The 21,631-nt window shown below is 35.5% G+C and overlaps 1 protein-coding gene across 3 annotated transcripts in view; it reads left to right on the top strand.

The window, feature by feature from the left end:
* The window catches only part of SREK1IP1 (SREK1 interacting protein 1), a gene marked incomplete at its 3' end in the record, with an annotated part of 85,471 nt that overhangs the window by 36,528 nt on the left and 27,312 nt on the right, over positions 1 to 21,631 (top strand). For all 3 annotated transcript variants that reach the window (XM_082383195.1, XM_082383197.1, XM_082383196.1), the window contains one exon: positions 698 to 841. In XM_082383195.1, coding sequence (XP_082239321.1) covers positions 698 to 841 — 144 coding nt within the window. The remainder of the gene's footprint in view (positions 1 to 697; positions 842 to 21,631) is intronic.

Below are 21,631 nucleotides of genomic sequence, written 5' to 3'. Positions count from 1 at the left end.
TCATTGCAGTGGCTTCAATTGTTGCAGAGCACAGGCTCTAAGCGCACGGGCTTCAGTAGTTGTGGCTCGTGGGCTCTAGAGTGTGGGCTCAGTAGTTGTGGCGCACGGGCTTAGTTGCTCCGTGGCATGTGGGATCTTCCTGGACCAGGGCTCGAACCCATGTACCCTGCATTGGCAGGCGGATTGTTAACCACTGCGCCACCAGGGAAGCCCTGTTGTAGTTTTCTTATAGGGAGACTCTTTAAGGACTGAATGATGTCAGAATTAGAATCTTAGGTGTTCTTTTGAAGAACATGTTCAATTATGTTATTATGGCATCTTTAATTAGGTGACAGCTGTGTAATTGCATGAGTATAGTAGTCAAGCTGAGAAGCAAAAAAGTATATGGAAAAGGAATAAAACATAAAATCCAACGTTGAGAATATTTTCTTTAGTACATAGTAAGTACATTAATTCAATATCCTGAAATCCATAAGAAGTAACCAAAAAGCATGCTTATTGAATTAGAAGCCCTGTTGAAGAAAAGAAAAAGTCCTCTGAATATTTCATTCAGGTAAAGCAAACTACCACCCACTGAATAAAAGTTAAAACTAAACATTATATTACTAAAATTGTAACTTGTTGCTTAGTGAACAAACACAGCAAAAAATATAATGTATCTATAGTTTTGTCATTCATGTTTTTTTGTTTTACTTAGCTGGTCACCTGACTTTTGAATGCCGCAATTTTCTCCGAGTAGACCCCAAAAGGGACATAGTTTTGGATGTCAGCAGCACAAGTAGTGAAGAGAGTGATGAAGAAAATGAAGAACTGAATAAACTGCAAGCATTACAAGAAAAAAGTAAGCAATACTTTTTTTTCCCCCTCCATCCTTTAAAAATGTTTCTAAATGTTCTGCTATATTATGTCATGTTTATCTATTGTTCTATTATTTTTGTCATTAAGATATCTTTTGCCTCTTATGTAAGAAGTACTGCATAGGTAAGGAAATAGGCTCTGAACATTGTAAGTAATTTGCCCAAAGTCAAACAGTTGGTCAGTGATACAACCAACAGGCAAGTCTATTTCTGATTCCCCAACACAGGTTTTATTGTGTTTTGTTTTGTTTTTTGTTTTTCCATCTTACTGGGATGTATCACATGGTACAAAGAGTCTGATTTAAGATTTGGTTTCTATTCCTATTTGGCTACTTTTTAGTATGTGACTTTTAGCAAATCACTTAACTGCTCTGAACTTCAGTTTACTTGTGGGATAACACAAAGGATTGGATTGTCAAATCACACTCATTCATATCAGAGATCTTAGCAGTATCAAGCTTTACTAATACCGTTGACCCTTGAACAACATGGGTTTGTACTGCATGGGTCCACTTTTACGCAGATTTTTTTTGGTAATACATACTGCTATACTTTATAAGCTGCGGTTGGTGGAATCCGCAGATGTGGAGCCATGGATATGGAAAAACCGCATATATGGAGGGCAACTATGAGTTACACTTGGACTTTGGACAGCACAGAGAGGCAACATCCCTAACCCCTGCGTTGTTCAAGGGTTAACTGTAATTTCAAGTATACAAGTGATCATGGGGCATAGGCAAAGCAGCAAGAGTTCCAGGACTATAGTACAATCTCCCAGGTACCCACTCTGGCCAAGGTTAACATAAATGGTTTCTACATTACTTACACGAAAGAAAGTCATTTTGGTCATGAAGCATCTCAATTTTATGCCCATAGTTACATTTTCCAGGAATTATGGATTTGTGCCCCATAAATCCCTAGATTCCAGGATTATTTGCCATAAACAATCTTAGACATCCTGCTATAAGCAGTTTATAAATAAGGATTCTCTTGCCAACAGCTTGATCATGGACTTCTAGCTTTCAGAACAGTGAGGAAATAAATTTCTGTTATTTAAGCCACACCCCTCCTCCCCCCACAAAAAAGGATTCTCTGGCTAGCAAATAATTTATTTCCAGGAGGTCTGTCATTAGCATGTTGATGAAGAGATTTGACCAAGTTACCTTCTTTCTTTCCTGGGGCATTCTCCTTTCCCCTCAAAAAGAAAACAGATTTCAGACCACTGTTTAACCATTTGTTTCCCATCTTGTGTATAAAATAACCTATCCTTGCAATGGGGTTTTTAGGGATAAAATGTGATGCTGTATGTGAAAATATTTTGTAAACTACAAAATGTTATATGGTAGTTGTCACACGGAAGCAAAATGGAACTTATTTGTATATGGGTTTAGGCATGGCATGAGAGAGATACAAAAAAGGTTAAACTTATTTTAGATCATCAGAGAACAGTAAATGCTTAAAAAAATTTTAACCTTTCCATATTATATCCAGTGAAGGTAAGTGAAAAAGTCAAATACCAGGGTACTAGGACAAGCTGAGAAGGCAGAAGAGGGATAGTGTTCCAAAGAAAGCAAACAAGAGTAACAGTAAATATGAGTATATACAACTTAAGGGTAAAGATAGCTGCTTGAATATAAATATTTACTTTTGGGACTTCCCTGGCAGTCCAGTGGTTAAGAATCTATGCTTCCACTACAAGGGGCACGGGTTCAATCCCTGGTCGGGGAACTAAGATCCCGCATGCCGCAGGATCTTTATACATAAATAAAGATATATATTTACTTTTGCTCCCTACTGAAACAACACTAAAATAGTAGTAGAAGAAATTTTTAAAGACATAAACTCACAAGGACAAAGAAAATAAGAGTCAAAAAATTTTGCTGAAAAGCAGATGGGTTAGTGATAATGGACTGAACACTTTAAGAGAGCTCAGCCCTTTAACAGTGTGGAAAACTGAGAAGTAACCTGATTATACACTGTAAAACCCCCTAAAGTCTTGATAATGAGTATCCTTGGGTACATGAAGTAGTTATATGTTCTGTTCCCTTTCCCTACTCTGAAGCCCTGTTGCCTCAGCAGACTGCCACAGGTCTATTTTCTAGACAGGTAAGACAAACGGTCTTTAAACTGGGACACACCAAACACAAATGAAAATAGTTAAGTTAAAGGTTAGATACAGAATGGTGAGAGCCTTCTAGCCATCTTCACCTATTTGGTTCCCAGACATATATCACCCAGGCAGAAGATTTGAAGATACATCTCTGGGAAATCTGACCAGTCTAAGAAGAATGAAATAAGGATACTGACATTAGAGATTCTTCAAAGACAAGGCCTCACCAGATTATCAGTGAAGTCCAGATTTCCAAGCTTTGCTTGCTAAAAGCTTCCAGTCAGCTTTTTAGACAATGAGGAGCACTAAATTTCTGAGGAAAGAGTCTCACATGAAATATAGATACCAAAACAAAAACCAGAAAAAATCAACTTGAAAAATACAGAGTCTGTACAAGGAGAAAACAGAAATCATTAATATTTAGTTTCATAGAAAGTTAAGATACACCACACATGAAACATGAATAAGATACTGTAAAGAAGAACAAAAACAACAGAAGAGCTTTTGAAAATTAAAAAAGAAGCAGACATGGAAAACTTGATAGAGTTGGAAGATAAAGTTGAAGAAAAATAAGAAGAGCAAAAAGAGAGAAAAAAGAGAGAACAATTGAAGGGTCATTCTAGGAAATACTTCATTCAAATGAGTCCCAGAAAAAGAAAACAAAATTTTTTCAAGAACTGAAGAATTAGTTTCCAGATGAAAAGGTTCAACACGTACCAGGCACAGTGGTAAAAGCAGACCCACACAAAGGCACACCATTATGAAACGTCATATCATAGGAAACAAAAAGTTATAATCCAGACTTCCAGAGTTGAGGATAAAACAGGACACAGGTGAAGGATCAGGAGTCAGAATAGTTTCGTACTTCTCTAAGGCAATACTGGAAGCTAGTAGAATATGGATAATGCTTTCAAATTTTTGAAGAAAAATTATATCCAAATTAGAATGATATACCCAACCAAATTATCAACCAAGTGTGAAAGTAGAATAAAGACATGGTCAGACATTCAAAGTCTCAGAAAACAATTTGCCTCTCACTTACCCTTTCTTAGAAAAGCCCTGGAATAAGTGTTCTACCAAAGTACGGGAATAGACTGAAAAAAGGAAAACAAGGAATGTAGGAAATAGAAAAGATAAGTAGGGAAATTTGTAGCATGCTAGTAAAGAGAGAACCCAGAAAGACAGCTGCGCCAGAATAGAGAGCAGCCCAGCCACATAGGAACACAACAAAAGATACTAGGGCAGAAAGCCTAAGACCCTTAATTCCACAAGGACACTTTCTACCCCATTCATCTATACTGCTCTGTTTTTTTTTAAATAGATGCATAAAACTTTAGAATTAGTAAGAATCTTTAGAACAAATAGTTTAAAAACCAGTTTTGTAGAAAAAGAAAATGAGAACAAGTGACTTTCCAAAGTCACTAGCTGGTCACAGTAGAGCCAGCACCATGATCCAGGTTCCTTTCCTACTAGTCCTGTACCATTTTCATTACAACGTGCTGCTCTCCTACCTTAGAGATCATCCAGTCTATTGGTTCTTGACCTTTTTTTCCTTATCACATCAATCTTGAAGGATAAAGTACACTCCCACCATGAATAGTGGTTTATTCTAGAGGTGATTTTCAATCAGAAGACCTGGGACAGATCCGCTCTGGGAGAAAGGGGAGGGAGTTAACATATAATAACCTCCAGGACAGGGAATAGTTGGTGAAGCTTCCTTATTAGCATCAGCTTTCCCCTAACCTCACGTTGAGAATGGCTTCCTCAATCTAGCTTTTTTCCCTTTTTTTTCCTTAAAAGGTATGCTTGACCATAGTCACTTAAGGGCTCAGAATTTGTGTTCCGTCTCATGACTTCCACCCAGGACAGTGTTCATTCCAGTATGTCATAGAGATTCCAATAATAAAGTATTATAGAAGGGGTCCATATTTATTTCATGGCCACCTGCTGGAATCCCAGTGACCCCTACCCAAATAAACCATAGATTGGTTCCTAAGCACACAGAGGAAGGGGCCTAGAGGTTGTGGTTGTTAGTTCCATTGATAACTTGCTGATATTGCTCAGAATCTCTGAAAGGGTGAGGATGAACTACTGACTGACTGAGTGTGAGTTCTTGACCTACATCCTTTAGGTAGTCCTGGGGGCTCCTTGAATCCTTCCTTGGTCCTTAGAGCTAGAGAGCTCTTGTACCAACACTCTTGAATATGGTAAGTTTTTTGTTTTTGTTTTTTTTTAATGATAGAGTAAAAATAGTGAGCCATGAGAAAACAACTAATTTTTAGTTACTTACCTAATTAGTTGTCCTGCTGTTATGAAATAGAGACATGAAAAGGGAAAAGAGAGAAATGTCACAAAAAAATGGGTCTCAAAACTTATTTTTGTAGAAGTTTTGCTTTCTATTTTGTTTCTGTATATATTTGCTTCTATTATATTTCATATTTTTAAATGTTGATTGAATATCATTCATTGAAAACAAAAGACTAAATAACAAATATATCAATTTTGATTAAATTATTACATCATAATCAATTATTGATGCAAATTAGGAAATGTGAGGCCAGACCTTGACATGGATGGGAACAAACATTATTGTCTTACTATACTGAGACCTGTGCAGCCTTAGAAAATTATATCACCAAGAAAAAGATCAAATGATGAAAGCAAGGATAATAAGCTCTTACTGACTCACTGTTATGTGTGTGTATGTATGAACATGCTTACTGTCTAGTGGTACTACAATTTCAAAATTATTAAGGTTTTAGACTGTGCTTTGAACTTCCTGAAGAAATTTGCTTTTGGAATTGTAAGTGGTAGTAGCAAATATCTCAGGAATAGTTTATATTACAGTACAGTGAGTCCCCTACAGACGAACCTTCAAGTTGTGAACTTTCAAAGAGGCGAACGTGCATTTGCCTGTCCAATCACATAAATTAGTTCACTTGTCTGGCATACATTGTCACATGCATGCATCCTCTACAAGTGGTTGTGCTTTTGCATACTTTACAGTGCTGTATAGAGTACAGTAGTGCAGTATCTTTATTTCAAGCCTAGGATGTCCGGGAGCAAGTGTAAAAGCAGTGGTGATGCAGCTGGTACTGCTGAAGAACGGAAGAGATTCATGACTCAGGAAATGGCAAAGGGAGTTTCTTTATTTGAGGAGGCACTGTTAGTTTTTGAGGCTCAGGACCCAAACGTAGAACGGTACATGAAGGTTGCAGCAGCCGTTCAGAATGCAATCCAGTGCTACTGTGTCATTTATGATGAGGAAAAAAAGAACTACTACCCAGACATCACTGGATCATATTTTCAAGAGAGTAGATAGAATTGAATCTGGCAAGGAACCAGAACCTGTGCCATCAACGTCAGGTGTGAGTGAAATTGCAGCTTGCCCTCCTTCTCCTATTGCTGATGATCCTTCAGCTCTACCATCTCCCACCTCCTCTCCCTCTTCCAGTCAGTAACTCTTCTGGCTCTTCACTTGATGCCAGCCCCTGTATGCCAGCTGTTGTACTGTACTTTTCAAGGTACTGTACTGTAAGATTAAAAATGTTTTCTTTATTTTCTGTTTGTTTTTTATGTATTATTTGTGTGAAAAGTATTATAAACCTACTACAGTGCAGTACTATATAGCCGATTGTGTTAGTCGGGTACCTAGGCTAACTTTGTTGGACTTAACAAACAAATTGAACTTACAAACGTGCTCTCGGAATGGAACTCATTCATGTGTAGGGGACTTACTGTATTTACAAAGGACCAAAGAAATTCAAGAGTATAGATGTTTTTTTCCCCTCATTCAATTTACCTAATGTTATTTAACACTAATCAGCAATTTGTCTGTAATTAGAAGGTAGTCCTTTCCTGATATCTCATCCCTTAATATTTAACAGTATTCCTTTAGTTCAGTACAGAAATGTATTTTGACAAATTTGGGGGCTTTTGTGGCTTAGTTTGGTTTTTTGTTTTGTTTGTTTAGGAGAGTTTATGTTAAATACATACATGATTTTATTTAAAGATGGTTTACACTGCAAACTGCCTAGGGGAAAATGCCAAAATCAGGCATTTGCATCTTGTCATAAATCTCTCTCCATCCCTTTAGTAACTGCTGGAATCAGATTCAAATGAATGACTTACAAGGGTGGTTTCAAGCTTCATAAAGATAGGACTTAAATGAATCCACAGAATAATTGGAGTAAAGCCTATATTTGGCTCAAATGTACTTTTTATTATAAGATAACTACAGAAGATATTTGCTAAGTGGTTGATTGGAAAACACAAGAGGGAATGGGAAATTTAGATTAATGGGTGTAGGTTTGGAACTGCCTAGTCAGGCATTTAAAAGCAGTGAGAGTAGCTACAACCTGGTGACAAATATGCAGACAAAGATCTAGCAGCTGAACCTGCTGATGCTGCTAGGATGAGTCTGCCATAGTATCCTAAAGCTGTCTCTAAAGACTGGATCATAACCTCTTGACTCCTGTGTGTTACACAAGAGACCACCACTCTTGCTTATCATTACAAAATTTAAGGGCTAAAGTACACAAGGACCTTCTTGCCTTCTATTTTGTACTCCAAAGGTTGGTTGTATCATTTTCCAAGAAGTTATTATTTTGCAAAAACTCAAACTCTTTTCCCTACTATGCTTGTGTATATTTCAACATTCTGTCTCAGAGGAACCTCAGTAAATAGAAGTGAAATTGTTTTAATAGTGATAGTATAGAAACAGTAAACTATCAAAAGTAAACTTTTGTCATCAGTGCTTGAATTCTCATATCCTCTTATTATCACTACTGCTAGTTCCTAGGGTAAATGACCAGGAAAAAAATTCCTGAACTCTAGAGCTAATTTCTCTATATAATCTAGTCAGTGGATTCTTTATCCCTCATTCCTAAATGGAAGAGGAAATTATTCCCAGAGCTCGTTTTATTTGTTTAATTTCTCATAACTTTTTTTTTTAACATACTAACATTAGTTCTTCTAAACGTATGGTAGCTATAAAACAACAACAGCAAAAAAAGACAGCTCTTCAAGAGAAAGCGAAAGTGAGTATTTTAAGATCAAATCAAGTAGATTTCAAAACTAAGAATATTACAAGGGATAAAGAAGGTTTTTTTTTTCTTTCATAATGATGAAAGGGTCTGTCAAGAGAACATAGAATACCAACACTAGTATTCTATACCTAGTAACAAAATTTGAAATATATGAAGCAAACTCTGATAGAACTACCAGGGAAAATCCTTGTGGATAAAAGAAATCTACATTTACAGTCGGAGATTTCATTACAATTCAGTAATTGTTGGAACAAGTAGGCAGTAAATCAGAAAGGATAAAGTATACCTGAATGACACTGTCAACCAACTTGTCCTATTTAACATTTATAGAACACCTCACTCAACAACAGCAGAATACACAGGTTTTTTTTTCTCAGTGCACACAGAACATCTACCAAGATAGACCTTATTCTATGCTATAAAACAAATCTCAATAAATTTGAGTGTTCAAGTCATGCAAAGTATCTTCTCTAGCCACAAGGAAATTAAATTAGAAATCGATAACAGGTAGCTTCTTGGAAAATTTCCAAGTAATTGTAGCCTAACACACTTCTAAATGTCCCATTGGGTCAAAGGAAAAAAAAAGAGCCAAAGGAAATTAGAAAGTATTTTTCAACTGTATGAAATAAAAATACAACATAACATTTATGAGATGTCCCGAAAGCAGCGCTTAGAGGCAAATTTACGGCACTCCATGCCTGTATTAGAAGAGAAGAAATATCTCAAATTTATGACTTCAACTTCTACCTTAAACTCGAAAAAGAAGAGCAAATGAAACCTGAAGTAAGCAGAAGAAAGGACATAATAAAGATCAGAGGTGAAATGGAAAATAGAGAAACAATAGAGAAAAATCAGTGAAATCAAGAGCTGGTTCTTTGAGAAGATCTATAAAATTGAAAATTCACTATCCAAACTGATTGGGTTTAAAAAAAAAAGTCATAAATTACCAGTATCAAAAATGAACGAAGTAACAACACTACAGATTACACAGATGCTAAAATAGAATATTATGAATAATCTTATGCCAATAAATTGGACAACTTAGATAAACTGGACAAATTACTTGAAAGATACAAACTACCAAAACTCTTTCAAGAAGAAATAGGTAAACTGAGTGGTCCGCATCTATTACAGAAGTTAAATGTTTTAAAACTTTCAGCAAAGAAAATGCCATGGCTGAATGGCTTCTCATGAATTCTGCCAAACATTTAAAGGAGAAGTAATACCACTTCTACATAAAATCTTTAAAAAATTAAAGAGGGGATACTTTCCAACTCAACTTATAAGACCAGCATTACCCTAATAACAAAACCAGATAAAGAGGGGCTTCCCTGGTGGCACAGTGGTTAAGAATCCGCCTGCCAATGCAGGGGCATGGGTTCGAGCCCTGCCCGGGGAAGATCCCACATGCCGTGGAGCAGCTAAGCCCGTGCACCACAACTACTGAGCCCACATGCCACAACTACTGAAGCCCACGTGCCTAGAGCCTGTGCTCTGCAACAAGAGAAGCCACTGCAATGAGAAGCCCGTGCACCGCAGCGAAGAGTAGCCCCCACTCGCCGCAACCAGAGAAAGCCCACGCACAGCAACGAAGACCCAACTCAGTCAAATTTTTTTTTAATTTTTAAATTAAAAAAAAAAAAACAGATAAAGACATTACAAGGAAAGCAGAGACTCTCAAAAGAGAATTTTAAGCAATTCTAAGCAATTAAAAAAATGTTAGTAAGTCAAATCCAACAATATATAAAAAGGATAATATATTATGACCAAGTGGAGTTTATTGCAGGAATACAGTATTTGTTTTACATTCAAAAGTCATTGTAATTTGCTATTTTTAACAGACCAAAGAAGAAAATCTGTAGTATTTTAAGAAAACCAATATTCTAAGAAAAATTATTTGAGGAAGTCCATCTTCCATTTCTTATAAAAATTTTCAGCACACTAGGAAAAGAAGGAAACTTCATCAGCCTGATAAGGGATGTTCATAAAAAACAGAAAGATTACACTATACTTAATGGTAAAAGACTGAATGTTTCCATAACATAAGGAACAAATCAAAGATGTCCATTCCTACCACTTATTTTCAACATTGTAGTGGGGATTCTAGTCATGTAATAAGGCAAGAAAAAGAAATTAAAGTCATCCAGATTAGAAAAGGAAGAGTAAAAGCTGTCTTTATTTGCGGATGACTTGATTGTCTACATAGAAAGCCTAGAAGAAAAGTTCTAGAACTAATAACTACGTTTAGCCAAGTTGTAGGATGCAAGATCAATCAATGGGCAAAAAATCAATGTATTTCTGTATGCTGGCAGTGAACAATCAGAAATTGAAATTTTAAAAATACCTATTATAATAACATTAAAAGTATGAAATACTTAGCGATAAATCTGACAAAAGATGTGCAAGACTGAAACATATAAAACATTGATGAGGAATATTAAAGAAATGAATAAATCTAGAGATATACCATATTCATGGACTAGAAGATTCAATCTTTTTAAAAGTTAGTTCTCACTCTTTGACATAAATTTTAGCAGTATCCTTCTGAATCTGCCTCCTAGAGTAATGAAAATAAAAACAAACATAAACAAGTGGGACCTAACTAAACTTAAATGCTTTTGCACAGCAAAGGAAACCATAAACAAAATGACAATCAACCCACAGAATGGGAGAAAATATTTGCAAACAAAGCAACTAACAAAGGATTACTCTCCAAAATATACTAACAGCTCATGCAGCTCAATATCAAAAAAAACAACCCAGTCAAAAAATGGTCAGAAGATCTAAATAGACATTTCTCCAAAGAAGTCATACAGGTGGCCAACAGGCACATGAAAAGATGCTCAACATCACTAATTTTTAGAGAAATGCAAATCAAAACTACAATGAGGTATCACCTCACACTAGTCAGAATGGCCATCATCAAAAAGTCTACAAACAATAAATGCTGGAGAGGGTGTGGAGAAAAGGGAACGCTCCTACACTGTTGGTGGGAATGTAAATTGGTACAGCCACTATGGAGAATAGTATGGAGGTTCCTTAAAAAACTAAAACTAGAGCTACCACATGATCCAGCAGTCCCACTCCTGGGCATATATCCAGAAAAAAATATAATTTGAAAAGATACATGCACCCCAGTGTTCACTGCAGCACTATTTACAATAGCCGAGACATGGAAACAGCCTAAATGTCCATTGACAGCGGAATGGATAAAGAAGATGTGGTACATATATACAATGGAATGTTACTCTGCCATAAAAAAGAATGAAATAATGCCATTTGCAGCAACATGGATGGACCTAGAGATTATCATACTAAGTGAAATAAGTTAGACAAAGACAAATATATCAGTTATATGTGGAATCTAAAAAGATGATACAGGTGAACTTATTTACAAAACAGAAACAGACTCACAGACTTGGAAAACATACTTATGGTTACCAAAGGGAAAAGGTGGGTGGGAGATAAATAAGGAGTTTGGGACTAACAAATGCACACTACTATATATTAAAATAAATAATCAACAAGGACCTACTGTATAGCACAGGGAACTCTACTCAGTATTCTGTAATAACCTATATGGGAAAAGAATCTGAAAAAGAATGGCTATATGTATATGTATAACTGAATCACTTTGCTGTACACCTGAAACTAACACAACATTGTAAATCAATATAAAATAAAAATTAAATTTAAAAAATTAATTAATTAAAATGTCAGTTCTCTCCAACTTGATTTATAGATTCAAACTAATCACAATCAAATTCAGGCAGGCTGTTTTAGACACTGACAAGTCAATTCTAAAGTTCTCGTGGAAATGTAAAGAACCTAGAATAGCCAAAATACTTTGAAAAAGAACTAAAGTTGGTAAGATTAACACAGCCTACTTTCAGAACTTTCTGTAAAGCTACAAGTAATCCTAACAATGTGGTATTGATGTAAAAGTTGATTAGTGTAAGTGAATAACACCATACATATATTGCCAATTCATTTTTTTTTAACTTTTTATTTTGAGATAATTGTAGATTCATATGCAGCTGTAAGAAATAATACAGAGAATTCCTTGTACCCTTTACCCAGTTCCCCTAATCTTCCAAAATTGTATTACAGTATCACAGCCAGGACATTGACTTTGATACAATCAATGTACACAATATTTCTAACACTACAAGGATCACTCATATTGCCCTTCTATAGCCATACCTTTCCTCTTGTCCTTACTTAATCTCTGGCAACCAAAATATTGCTATTTCTCTAATACTGTAATTTCAAAAATGTTTTATAAATGAAACCATACTTTTCCAGATTGGATTTTTTTCACTAGCTATAATTCTCTGGAGATTCACTCAGGTTGGTATATTTATAAATAGTTTGTTCCTTTTTATTGTTGAATAGTAGTCTATGACATGGATACCACAGTTTAAGCATTCACCCATTTAAGGACATCTGAGTTGTTTCCAGTTTGGGGCTATTACAAATAAAGCTGCTATCAACAGGATTTGGGTAAACATAAATCTTTATTTCTATGAGATAATTATCCAAGAGTACAATTGCTGGGTTTTATGGTAGTTTCATGTTTAGTTTCTTAACAAACTGCCAAACTGTTTTCCAGAGTGGCTATACTATTTTACATCCCTACCAAAAAATGTATGAGTGACCCCATTTCTCTGCATCCTCACCAGCATTTGATTTTGTCGCTTTTTAAAAATCTTAGCTTTTTGATGATGTACAATTACATCTCAATGTAGTTTTAATTTATATTTCCCCAACAGCTAATAATGTTAAACATTATTTCATAGTGTTGAATGTTGAGTTCTTTACATATTCTAGATACTAGTCCTTTTTTAGATGCCTGGTTTGCAAATATTTATCCCAATATGTAGCTTTTCTTTTCATCCTCTTAATAGGTGTTTCACAGAACAATAATTTTTAATTTTGATAAAGCCCAATTTATTAATTTTTCCTCTTATAGATTGTGCTTTGGTTTCAAGTGTAACTCTTTGCCTGTCTCTTGGTCTCCTTTACTTTTTTCTAAAGTTTTTATAGTTTTATACTTTACATTAGGTCCATCATCCATTTGATTTGATTATTGTATAAAATGTGAAACTTAGAGCACTTAGTATTTTGCTTAAGAACGACCAATTGTTCCAGCACTGTTTGTTGAAAGGCTATCTTTCTTCCATTGAATTGCTTTTGTGCTCTTGCCAAAAATAAGTTGGTCCTATTTGTGTGGGTTTGTTTCTGGGCTGTCTATAATGTTCTATTGATCTATGTATCTATCCCGCCACCCAGTCTTGATTAATATAGCTATATAATAAGTCTCAAAGTTGGAGGGACTGATTTTTTCTACTTTATTCTTCTTTTTCAAAATTGTTTCTCCTATTCTAGTTTCTTTTCCCTTCCATATAAATTTTAGAATAATGTTTATATCTACAAAGAATCTTGCTGGGATTTTGATAGACATTGCCTTAAACATGTTTATCAATTTGGGGAGAATTGACACCTTTACTGTGTTGAGTATTCCAACCCATGAATGCAATATGTCTCTCTGTTTATTTAAATCTTTGATTTCTTTTCTCAGCATTGTGTAGTTTTAGGATTATACCTATAATTTTTTTTTGGAAAAATTGTAAATGTTTTTTTTTTATTTCGTTGTCTGCATGTTCATTACAAGTATATAGAAATACAAATGACTTTATGTTTATCTTTTATCTTTGCTAAACTCACTGATTAGTTCTAGGAGTTTTTGGTAGATTCTTTGGAATTTTCTATGTAAACCATCATGTCATCTGCAAATAGGAACAGTTTTATTCCTTCCATTTTGATCTGTAAGCCTTTTGTTTTCCTTTCTTGATTTATTGCTATGGCTAGAACTTATAGCACTATGTTGAAAAAGAGCAGTGAGAGATGAATTCTTACCTGGATTCCAGTCATAGGGGACAAAACCATACAGACCTTAATGGTTAGCTGTAAGGTTTTTTGGTAGCTGCTCTTTATCAAGTTGAAGAAGTTTCCCTCTGTTCCTATTTTTAAAGAGTTTTTATCATGAATGGGTGTCAGATTTTGCCAAATGCATTTTCTCCATCAGTTGATATGATCCTACAATTTTTCTTCTTTAGCTTCTTAATACAGTGGATTACATTAATTGATTTTTGAATATTCAACCAGACTTGCATCCCTTGAATAAATCACACTTGGTCACAATGTATAACTTTTTTAAAATATTAAATGCTGAATTCTATTTGCTAATATTCTGTTAATGATTATTTGCATCTATGTTCATGAGAGATGTTAGTCTGTGGTTTTCTAATTTTGTACTATTTTAGTCTGATTTTGGTATCAGAGTAACATTAGCATCATAGAATATTGAGAAGAGTTTCCTTCTCTTCTATTTGTTGGATAAGATTATGTAAAATTTGTCTTAATTCTTCTTTAAATGTTTAGTAGAAATTTTCAGTGTAATCATCTGGGCCTGGAAATTTGCTTTTCAGGAGCTTTTAAATTACAGATTCAATTGTCTTAATAGTTATAAGGTTATTGAAATTATTTGCATCATATTAGATGAGGTGTGGCAATTTGTGTTTTTTGAGAAAGGGGTCCATATTGTCTAAGTTGTTAAATTTATGTTTGTAGAGTTGCTCATAGTATTCACTTACCCTTTTGATTTCTGCAGGGTCTGTAGTGATATCCCCATTTTATTGCTGATATTAGTAACTTGTGTCTTCTCTTTTTTCTTTCACAGTCTTACTAGAGATCTCTGGTATTTTATTGATCCAGTTCTTTGTTTAATTTTTTCTTCTGTTTTCTATTTCATTAATTCTTGTTCTTATTTTTTTCCTTCTACTTTTTGGGTTTATTTAGCTCCCCCCGCCCAGGTTCTTGAGATAGAAGTTTATATTATTAATTTAAGACTTTACCTCTTTTTTATTGTAAGTATTTAGTGCCATAAATTTCCCTTTCAGCACTGCTTTAGCTGTGTTGCACAAAATTTGACATATTGTATTTTATTTTTATTCAGCTTATTGTATGTTTTTAAATTTTCCTTAAGACTTCCTCTTTGCCCAGTGGATTATTTAAAAGTGTGTTGTTTTGTTTGGCATTTTATCTTTCTGTTACTGATTTCTCAGTTGATTCCATTGTGGACAGAAACATACTCTGTATGATTTCAGTTCCTTTAAGTTTATTGAAGTTTGCTTTATGGTCCATGATATATTCTATTTTGGATGATGTTCTTTAGGCACTTGAAAAAAAAAAGTGTATTCTACTCTTGTTAGGTGGAGTGTTTTTTAAATGTTATTTAGATTCTGTTAATTTATGGTGTTGTTGAGTTCTTCTATATCCTTGCTAACTTTATGTGTAGTTTCTGTCAGTTGCTGAGAGAAGGATGTTGAAGTCTCCAACTGTCATGGATTTGTCTGTTTCTTCCTTCAGGTCTATCGTTTTTGCTTCATGTATTTTTCAGCTCTGTTGTTTGGTGCATACACACTTAGGATTGCTATGTCTTGTTAGTGGGTTGAAACCTTTATTGTTATATAATGTCTGTCTCTCTCACTGGTTATTTTCTTTGTTCTAAAGTATGTTTTATCTGATATTAATATAGCCATTCTACCTTTCCTTTGATGTTTGTGTTACATCTTCATTTCTGTCCTTTTGCTTTCAGTGTGCCTATATCATTATATTTGAGGTGACAGCCTTATAGACAGGATGTAGATGAGTCATATTTCTCAATCCACTCTGCCAATTTCATTGGTATTCTTTTGAAGTTTAATATAATTATATGTTAGGGCTTAAGTCTGCCATTTTATTTTTTGTTTTCTGATTATTCTGTTTTTTATTTCTCTGTTCTTTTTTTCCCCCTACCTTTCTGTGGGTTCCCATGAAGTATTTTTTTAGGATTGTCTATAGTGCTTTGATTTCACTATAGTGTCACTTGAACACTTGTGCAGTTCCATTTTGATTTATCTATAGTGTCTTTGAATATATCCATAATGTTTAAAATTTTTTCTGTAGTGTTCTGTATAACATTTTCAATGGTTACTCTAGGTATTACATTATGTATACATAATTTATCATAATCTACTGGTGTTGTCATTTTACTAGTTCAAGTGAAATGTAGAAATCTAACCTCTATGTACCTTTACCCTCTCCCTTTTATAGTCATCCTCAGTATGTTCTCTACATACACATAGAACCACATCAGACACTGTTATACTTCTTGCTTCCACCCTCAAACATAATTTAGAAATTCAAAAGAAGGAAAGCCTGTTGCACCCATATTTTTGCTTACTCTGTTTTTTCTTCTTGATGTTACAGCATTTCCTTTCCATTAGATAACTTCCTGTAGCCATTCTTTTGGGGAATGTCTGCTGGTGACAGATTCTTTTAGTTTTCCTTTATCTGAGAAGATCTTGATTTCTTTTCATTTTTTTGTAACATCTTTATTGGAGTATAATTGCTTTATAATGGTGTGTTAGTTTCTGCTTTATAACAAAGTGAATCAGTTATACATATACGTATATCCCCATATCTCTTCCCTCTTGCGTCTCCCTCCCTCCCACCCTCCCTATCCCACCCCTCTAGGTGGTCACAAAACACCAAGCTGATCTCCCTGTGCTATGCGGCTGCATCCCACTAGCTATCTATTTTACATTTGGTAGTGTATATATGTCCATGACACTCTCTCACTTTGTCCCAGCTTACACTTCCCCCTCCCCATATCCTCAAGTCCATTCTCTAGTAGGTCTGCGTCTTTATTCCCGTCTTGCCCCTAGGTTCTTCATGACCATTTTCTTTTTTTTTAGATTCCATATATATGTGTTAGCATACGGTATTTGTTTTTCTCTTTCTGACTTACTTCACTCTGTATGACAGACTCTCGGTCCATCCACCTCACTACAAATAACTCCATTTCGTTTCTTTATATGGCTGAGTAATATTCCATTAAATATATGTGCCACATCTTGTTTAACCATTCATCTGTTGATGGACACTTAGGTTGCTTCCATGTCCTGGCTATTGTAAATAGAGCTGCAATGAACATGGTGGTACATGACTCTTTTTGAAATATGGTTTTCTCAGGGTATATGCCCAGTAGTGGGATACTGCTGGGTACTATGATGGTTCTATTTTTAGTTTTTTAAGGCACCTCCATACTGTTCTCCATAGTGGCTGTATCAATTTACATTCCCACCAACAGTATATGAGGGTTCCCTTTTCTCCACACCCTCTCCAGCATTTATTGTTTGTAGATTTTTTGATGATGGCCATTCTGACTCGTGTGAGATGATATCTCATTGTAGTTTTGATTTGCATTTCTCTAATGATTAATGATGTTGAGCATTCTTTCATACGTTTGTTGGCAATCTGTATGTCTTCTTTGGAGAAATGTCTATTTAGGTCTTCTGCCCATTTTTGGATTGGGTTGTTTGTTTTTTTGATACTGAGCTGCATGAGCTACTTGTGAATTTTGGAGATTAATCCTTTGTCAGTTGCTTCATTTGCAAATATTTTCTCCCATTCTGAGGGTTGTCTTTTGGTCCTGTTTATGGTTTCCTTTGCTGTGCAAAAGCTTTTAAGTTTCATTAGGTCCCATTTGTTTATTTTTCTTTTTATTTCCATTTCTCTAGGAGGTGTGTCAAAAAGGATCTTGCTGTGATTTATGTCATGGAGTGTTCTGCTTATGTTTTCCTCTAAGAGTTTAATAGTGTCTGGCCTTACATTTAAGTCCTTAATCCATTTTGAGTTTATTTTTGTGTATGGTGTTAGGGAGTGTTCTAATTTCATTCTTTTTACATGTAGCTCTCCAGTTTTCCCAGCACCACTTATTGAAGAGGCTGTCTTTTCTCCACTGTATATTCTTGCCTCCTTTATCAAAGATAAGGTGACCATATGTGCGTGGGTTTATCTCTGGGCTTTCTATCCTGTTCCATTGATCTATATTTCTGTTTTTGTGCCAGTACCATACTGTCTTGATTACTGTAGCTTTGTAGTATAGTCTGAAGTCAGGGAGCCCGATTCCTCCAGCTCCATTTTTCTTTCTCAAGATTGCTTTGGCTATTCGGCGTCTTTTGTGTTTCCATACAAATTGTGAGATTTTTTGCTCTAGTTCTGTGAAAAATGCCAGTGGTAGTTTGATAGGGATTGCATTGAATCTGTAGATTGCTTTGGGTAGTAGAGTCATTTTTACCATGTTGATTCTTCCAATCCAAGAACATGGTATATCTCTCCATCTATTTGTATCATCTTTAATTTCTTTCATCAGTGTCTTATAATTTTCTGCATACAGGTCTTTTGTCTCCTTAAGTAGGTTTATTCCTAGATATTTTATTCTTTTTGTTGCAATGGTAAAGGGGAGTGTTTTCTTAATTTCACTTTCAGATCATCACTTAGTGATGATCATCATTAGTGTATAGATCATCATTAGCATATAGGAGTACAAGAGATTTCTGTGCATTAATTTTGTATCCTGCTACTTTACCAAATTCATTGATTAGCTCTAGTAGTTTTCTGGTAGCATCTTTAGGATTCTCTATGTATAGTATCATGTCATCTGCAAACAGTGACAGCTTTACTTCTTCTTTTCCAATTTGGATTCCTTTTATTTCTTTTTCTTCCCTGATTGCTGTGGCTAAAACTTCCAAAACTATGTTGAATGATAGTGGTGAGAGTGGGCAACCTTGTCTTGTTCCTGATCTTAGTGGAAATGGTTTCAGTTTTTCACCATTGAGGATGATGTTGGCTGTGGGTTTGTCATATATGGCCTTTATTATGTTGAGGTAAGTTCCCTCTATGCCTACATTCTGGAGGGTTTTTATCATAAATGGGTGTTGAATTTTGTCAAAAGCTTTTTCTGCATCTATTGAGATGATCATATGGTTTTTCTCCTTCAGTTTGTTAATATGGTGTATCACATTGATTGATTTGCGTATATTGAAGAATCCTTGCATTCCTGGGGTAAACCCCACTTGATCATGGTGTATGATCCTTTTAATGTGCTGTTGGATTCTGTTTGCTAGTATTTTGTTGAGGATTTTTGCATCTCTGTTCATCAGTGTTATTGGCCTGTAGTCTTCTTTCTTTGTGACATCTTTGTCTGGTTTTGTTATCAGGGTGATGGTGGCCTCCTAGCATGAGTTTGGGAGTATTCCTCCCTCAGCTATATTTTGGAAGAGTTTGAGAAGGATAGGTGTTAGCTGTTCTCTAAATGTTTGATAGAATTCGCCTGTGAAGCCATCTGTCTTTTCATTTTTGAAGAATATTTTCACTGGGTAGAGGATTCCAGGATTCCACTTCTTTCTGGCTTCCATCTTTTCTGATAAGAAATCTGCTTTCATTCTAATTGTTTTGCTTGTATAAGTAACATATCATTTTTCTCTGACTGCTTTCAATATTTTTTCTTTGTCATTAGTTTTCAGAAGCTTAATTATGATGTGTCTTGATATGAATTTCTTTGAGTTTATTTTGAATTTGTAGGTCTGTGTCTCTTACCAAATTTAGGAAGTTTTCAGCAATTATTTCTTCAAGCACCTTTTTTTTTAGCCTTCTTTATCTTTGCTTTGCAGGACTCTAATGACATAAATATTAGCTCTTTTGCTGTTATACCACAGGTTTCTGAAGCTCTGTTCTTTTTAAGTCTTTTTTCTCTCTGTCATTCAGATAGGGTGATTTATATTGTTTTGTCTTCCAGTTCAGTGATTATTTCCTCTGTGTTTCCATTCTGCTCTTGAGCCCTTCCACTGAGTTTCTTATTTCAGTTTATTGTATTTTTAGTTCTAAAATTTCTATTTGTTTCTTCTTGGATTTTTTTTAAATTAATTAAATTATTTGTTTTTATTTTTGGCTGTGTTGGGTCTTTGTTGCTGTGTGTGGGCTTTCTCTAGTTGTGACGAGCAGGGGCTACTCTTTGTTGCAGTGCACGGGCTTCTCATTGTCATGGCTTCTCCTGTTGTGGAGCATGGGCTCTAGGTGTGTGGGCTTCAGTAGTTGTGACACGCGGGCTCTAGAGCACAGGCTTAGTAGTTGTGGCACACGGGCTTAGTTGCTCTGTGGCATGTGGGATCTTCCTGGACCAGGGATCAAACCCGTGTCCCCTGCATTGGCAGGTGGATTCTTAACCACTGAGCCACCAGGGAAGCCCTCTTCTTTGGATTTTTTATTTCTTTGGGGATTTCTATTTTTTCATTTGTTTCAAGCATGTTCATAGTTGCCCATTGAAGCATTTTTATGATGGCTGCATTGAAATCTTTTTCAGGTAATTCTAATATTTCTGTCATTGTGGTGTTGTCATCTATTGTTTAATTTTGTATTCAATTAGAGGTCTTTCTGGTTCTTGATTTGATGATTTCTTTTCAGTTGAAATTTGGACATATATAAAACTCTGGCTTTTCTTTAAACCTTTTGTTTTATCTGATTTTCTCTGGTACCACTCCAGAAGGAAAATTGAGGATGCCAACTTGTTACTGCCAGATGAAAATGAAAGTTCAGTTTCACCACTCAGCCTCCACCAAAACCTAAGGTGGACACAACTTCTTGTTACTGCTGGGTGAAGGTCGGAATTTCAACTCCCTGTGTGGTGCCCCCTGACACCGTGGTGAGGGTAGTCTTGTTACCACTGGGTGACAGTGAAAGCAGTGACTTTCATTAGGTCTCTTCTGACAATATTTAAGTGTGGAGGGGAGGAGTGCCTCATTACTGCTGGGTGGGGTTGAAGTCCAGGCTCTTTGCGTGGTCTCCACTGACACTGTTAATGGAGGTCTTATTACTGGTCAGTGGGGATGAAAGTTTGGCTCACCACTTAGATTTCTCAGGAAGGGGGATTGAGATATCTCATCACAGACTCACAGGGGGAAGTCTATGTTCTTCACTCAGCCTTTGGTACCATGGGTGGGGGTGGTGCCCCATTTTTTTCTGTGGTGTTTGGCTGGAAATGACAGTTATTATCTAAAAGTTTCCTGTTACTAGGCTGTCCCTTTCTTGGTCCTTTGGCTAGAGAGAGCAGGCTATTGTTGGGGTATTTTTGTCTGCACCTGTTGATATTGCCAGGTTGCCGGCTTCTTCAGCTGTAAGTCTGGGCTATATAAAGCAAAAAGAAATTTCAGGGAACTCAGCAGTGTGTCGTTTTCTGGATTTCAAGATCCCTAGCTAGTGTCTGTCTTTCCACCTTTTACAGTCTTCTTATGCTTGTTTTTGTAATGTCTGGGGTTTGTAGTTATATTTAATGGGAGGAATAGGAAAAGTACATCTACTTCATCTTCCTAGAAGCAGAAGTTCAATTGATTTTTGACAGAGGTGAAAAGGCAGTTCTGTATAGAAAGAATAGTCTTTTCAGCAAATGGTGTTAGAATAAAAGAGTATCAAAAAAAGTGTTAAGTGAAAGAAATAAGTTGGAAAATATTATATATTATATGCCACAATCTATTTTTCAAATGAAATAAAAACTTGGGACTTACATGTAATTATGTTTGTATAAGTGAATGTTTGTGTGTATTTGGTTATGTATAGAGAAAGCCTAGAAGAATACATACCAAATTGTGTATTTAAAAAACAAGATAGAGAATAGTATGTATTCTCTCCTTCCAAGATACCAACGACATAAATATTAGATGTGGTTATTGTCC

The sequence above is a fragment of the Balaenoptera borealis genome (genome assembly GCF_965194805.1).
Source record: "Balaenoptera borealis genome assembly, chromosome: 2".
NCBI classification, from domain to species: domain Eukaryota; kingdom Metazoa; phylum Chordata; class Mammalia; order Artiodactyla; family Balaenopteridae; genus Balaenoptera; species Balaenoptera borealis.
The sequence above is the reverse complement of the archived record's forward strand: the minus strand, read 5'-3'. Positions and strand labels throughout refer to the sequence as shown.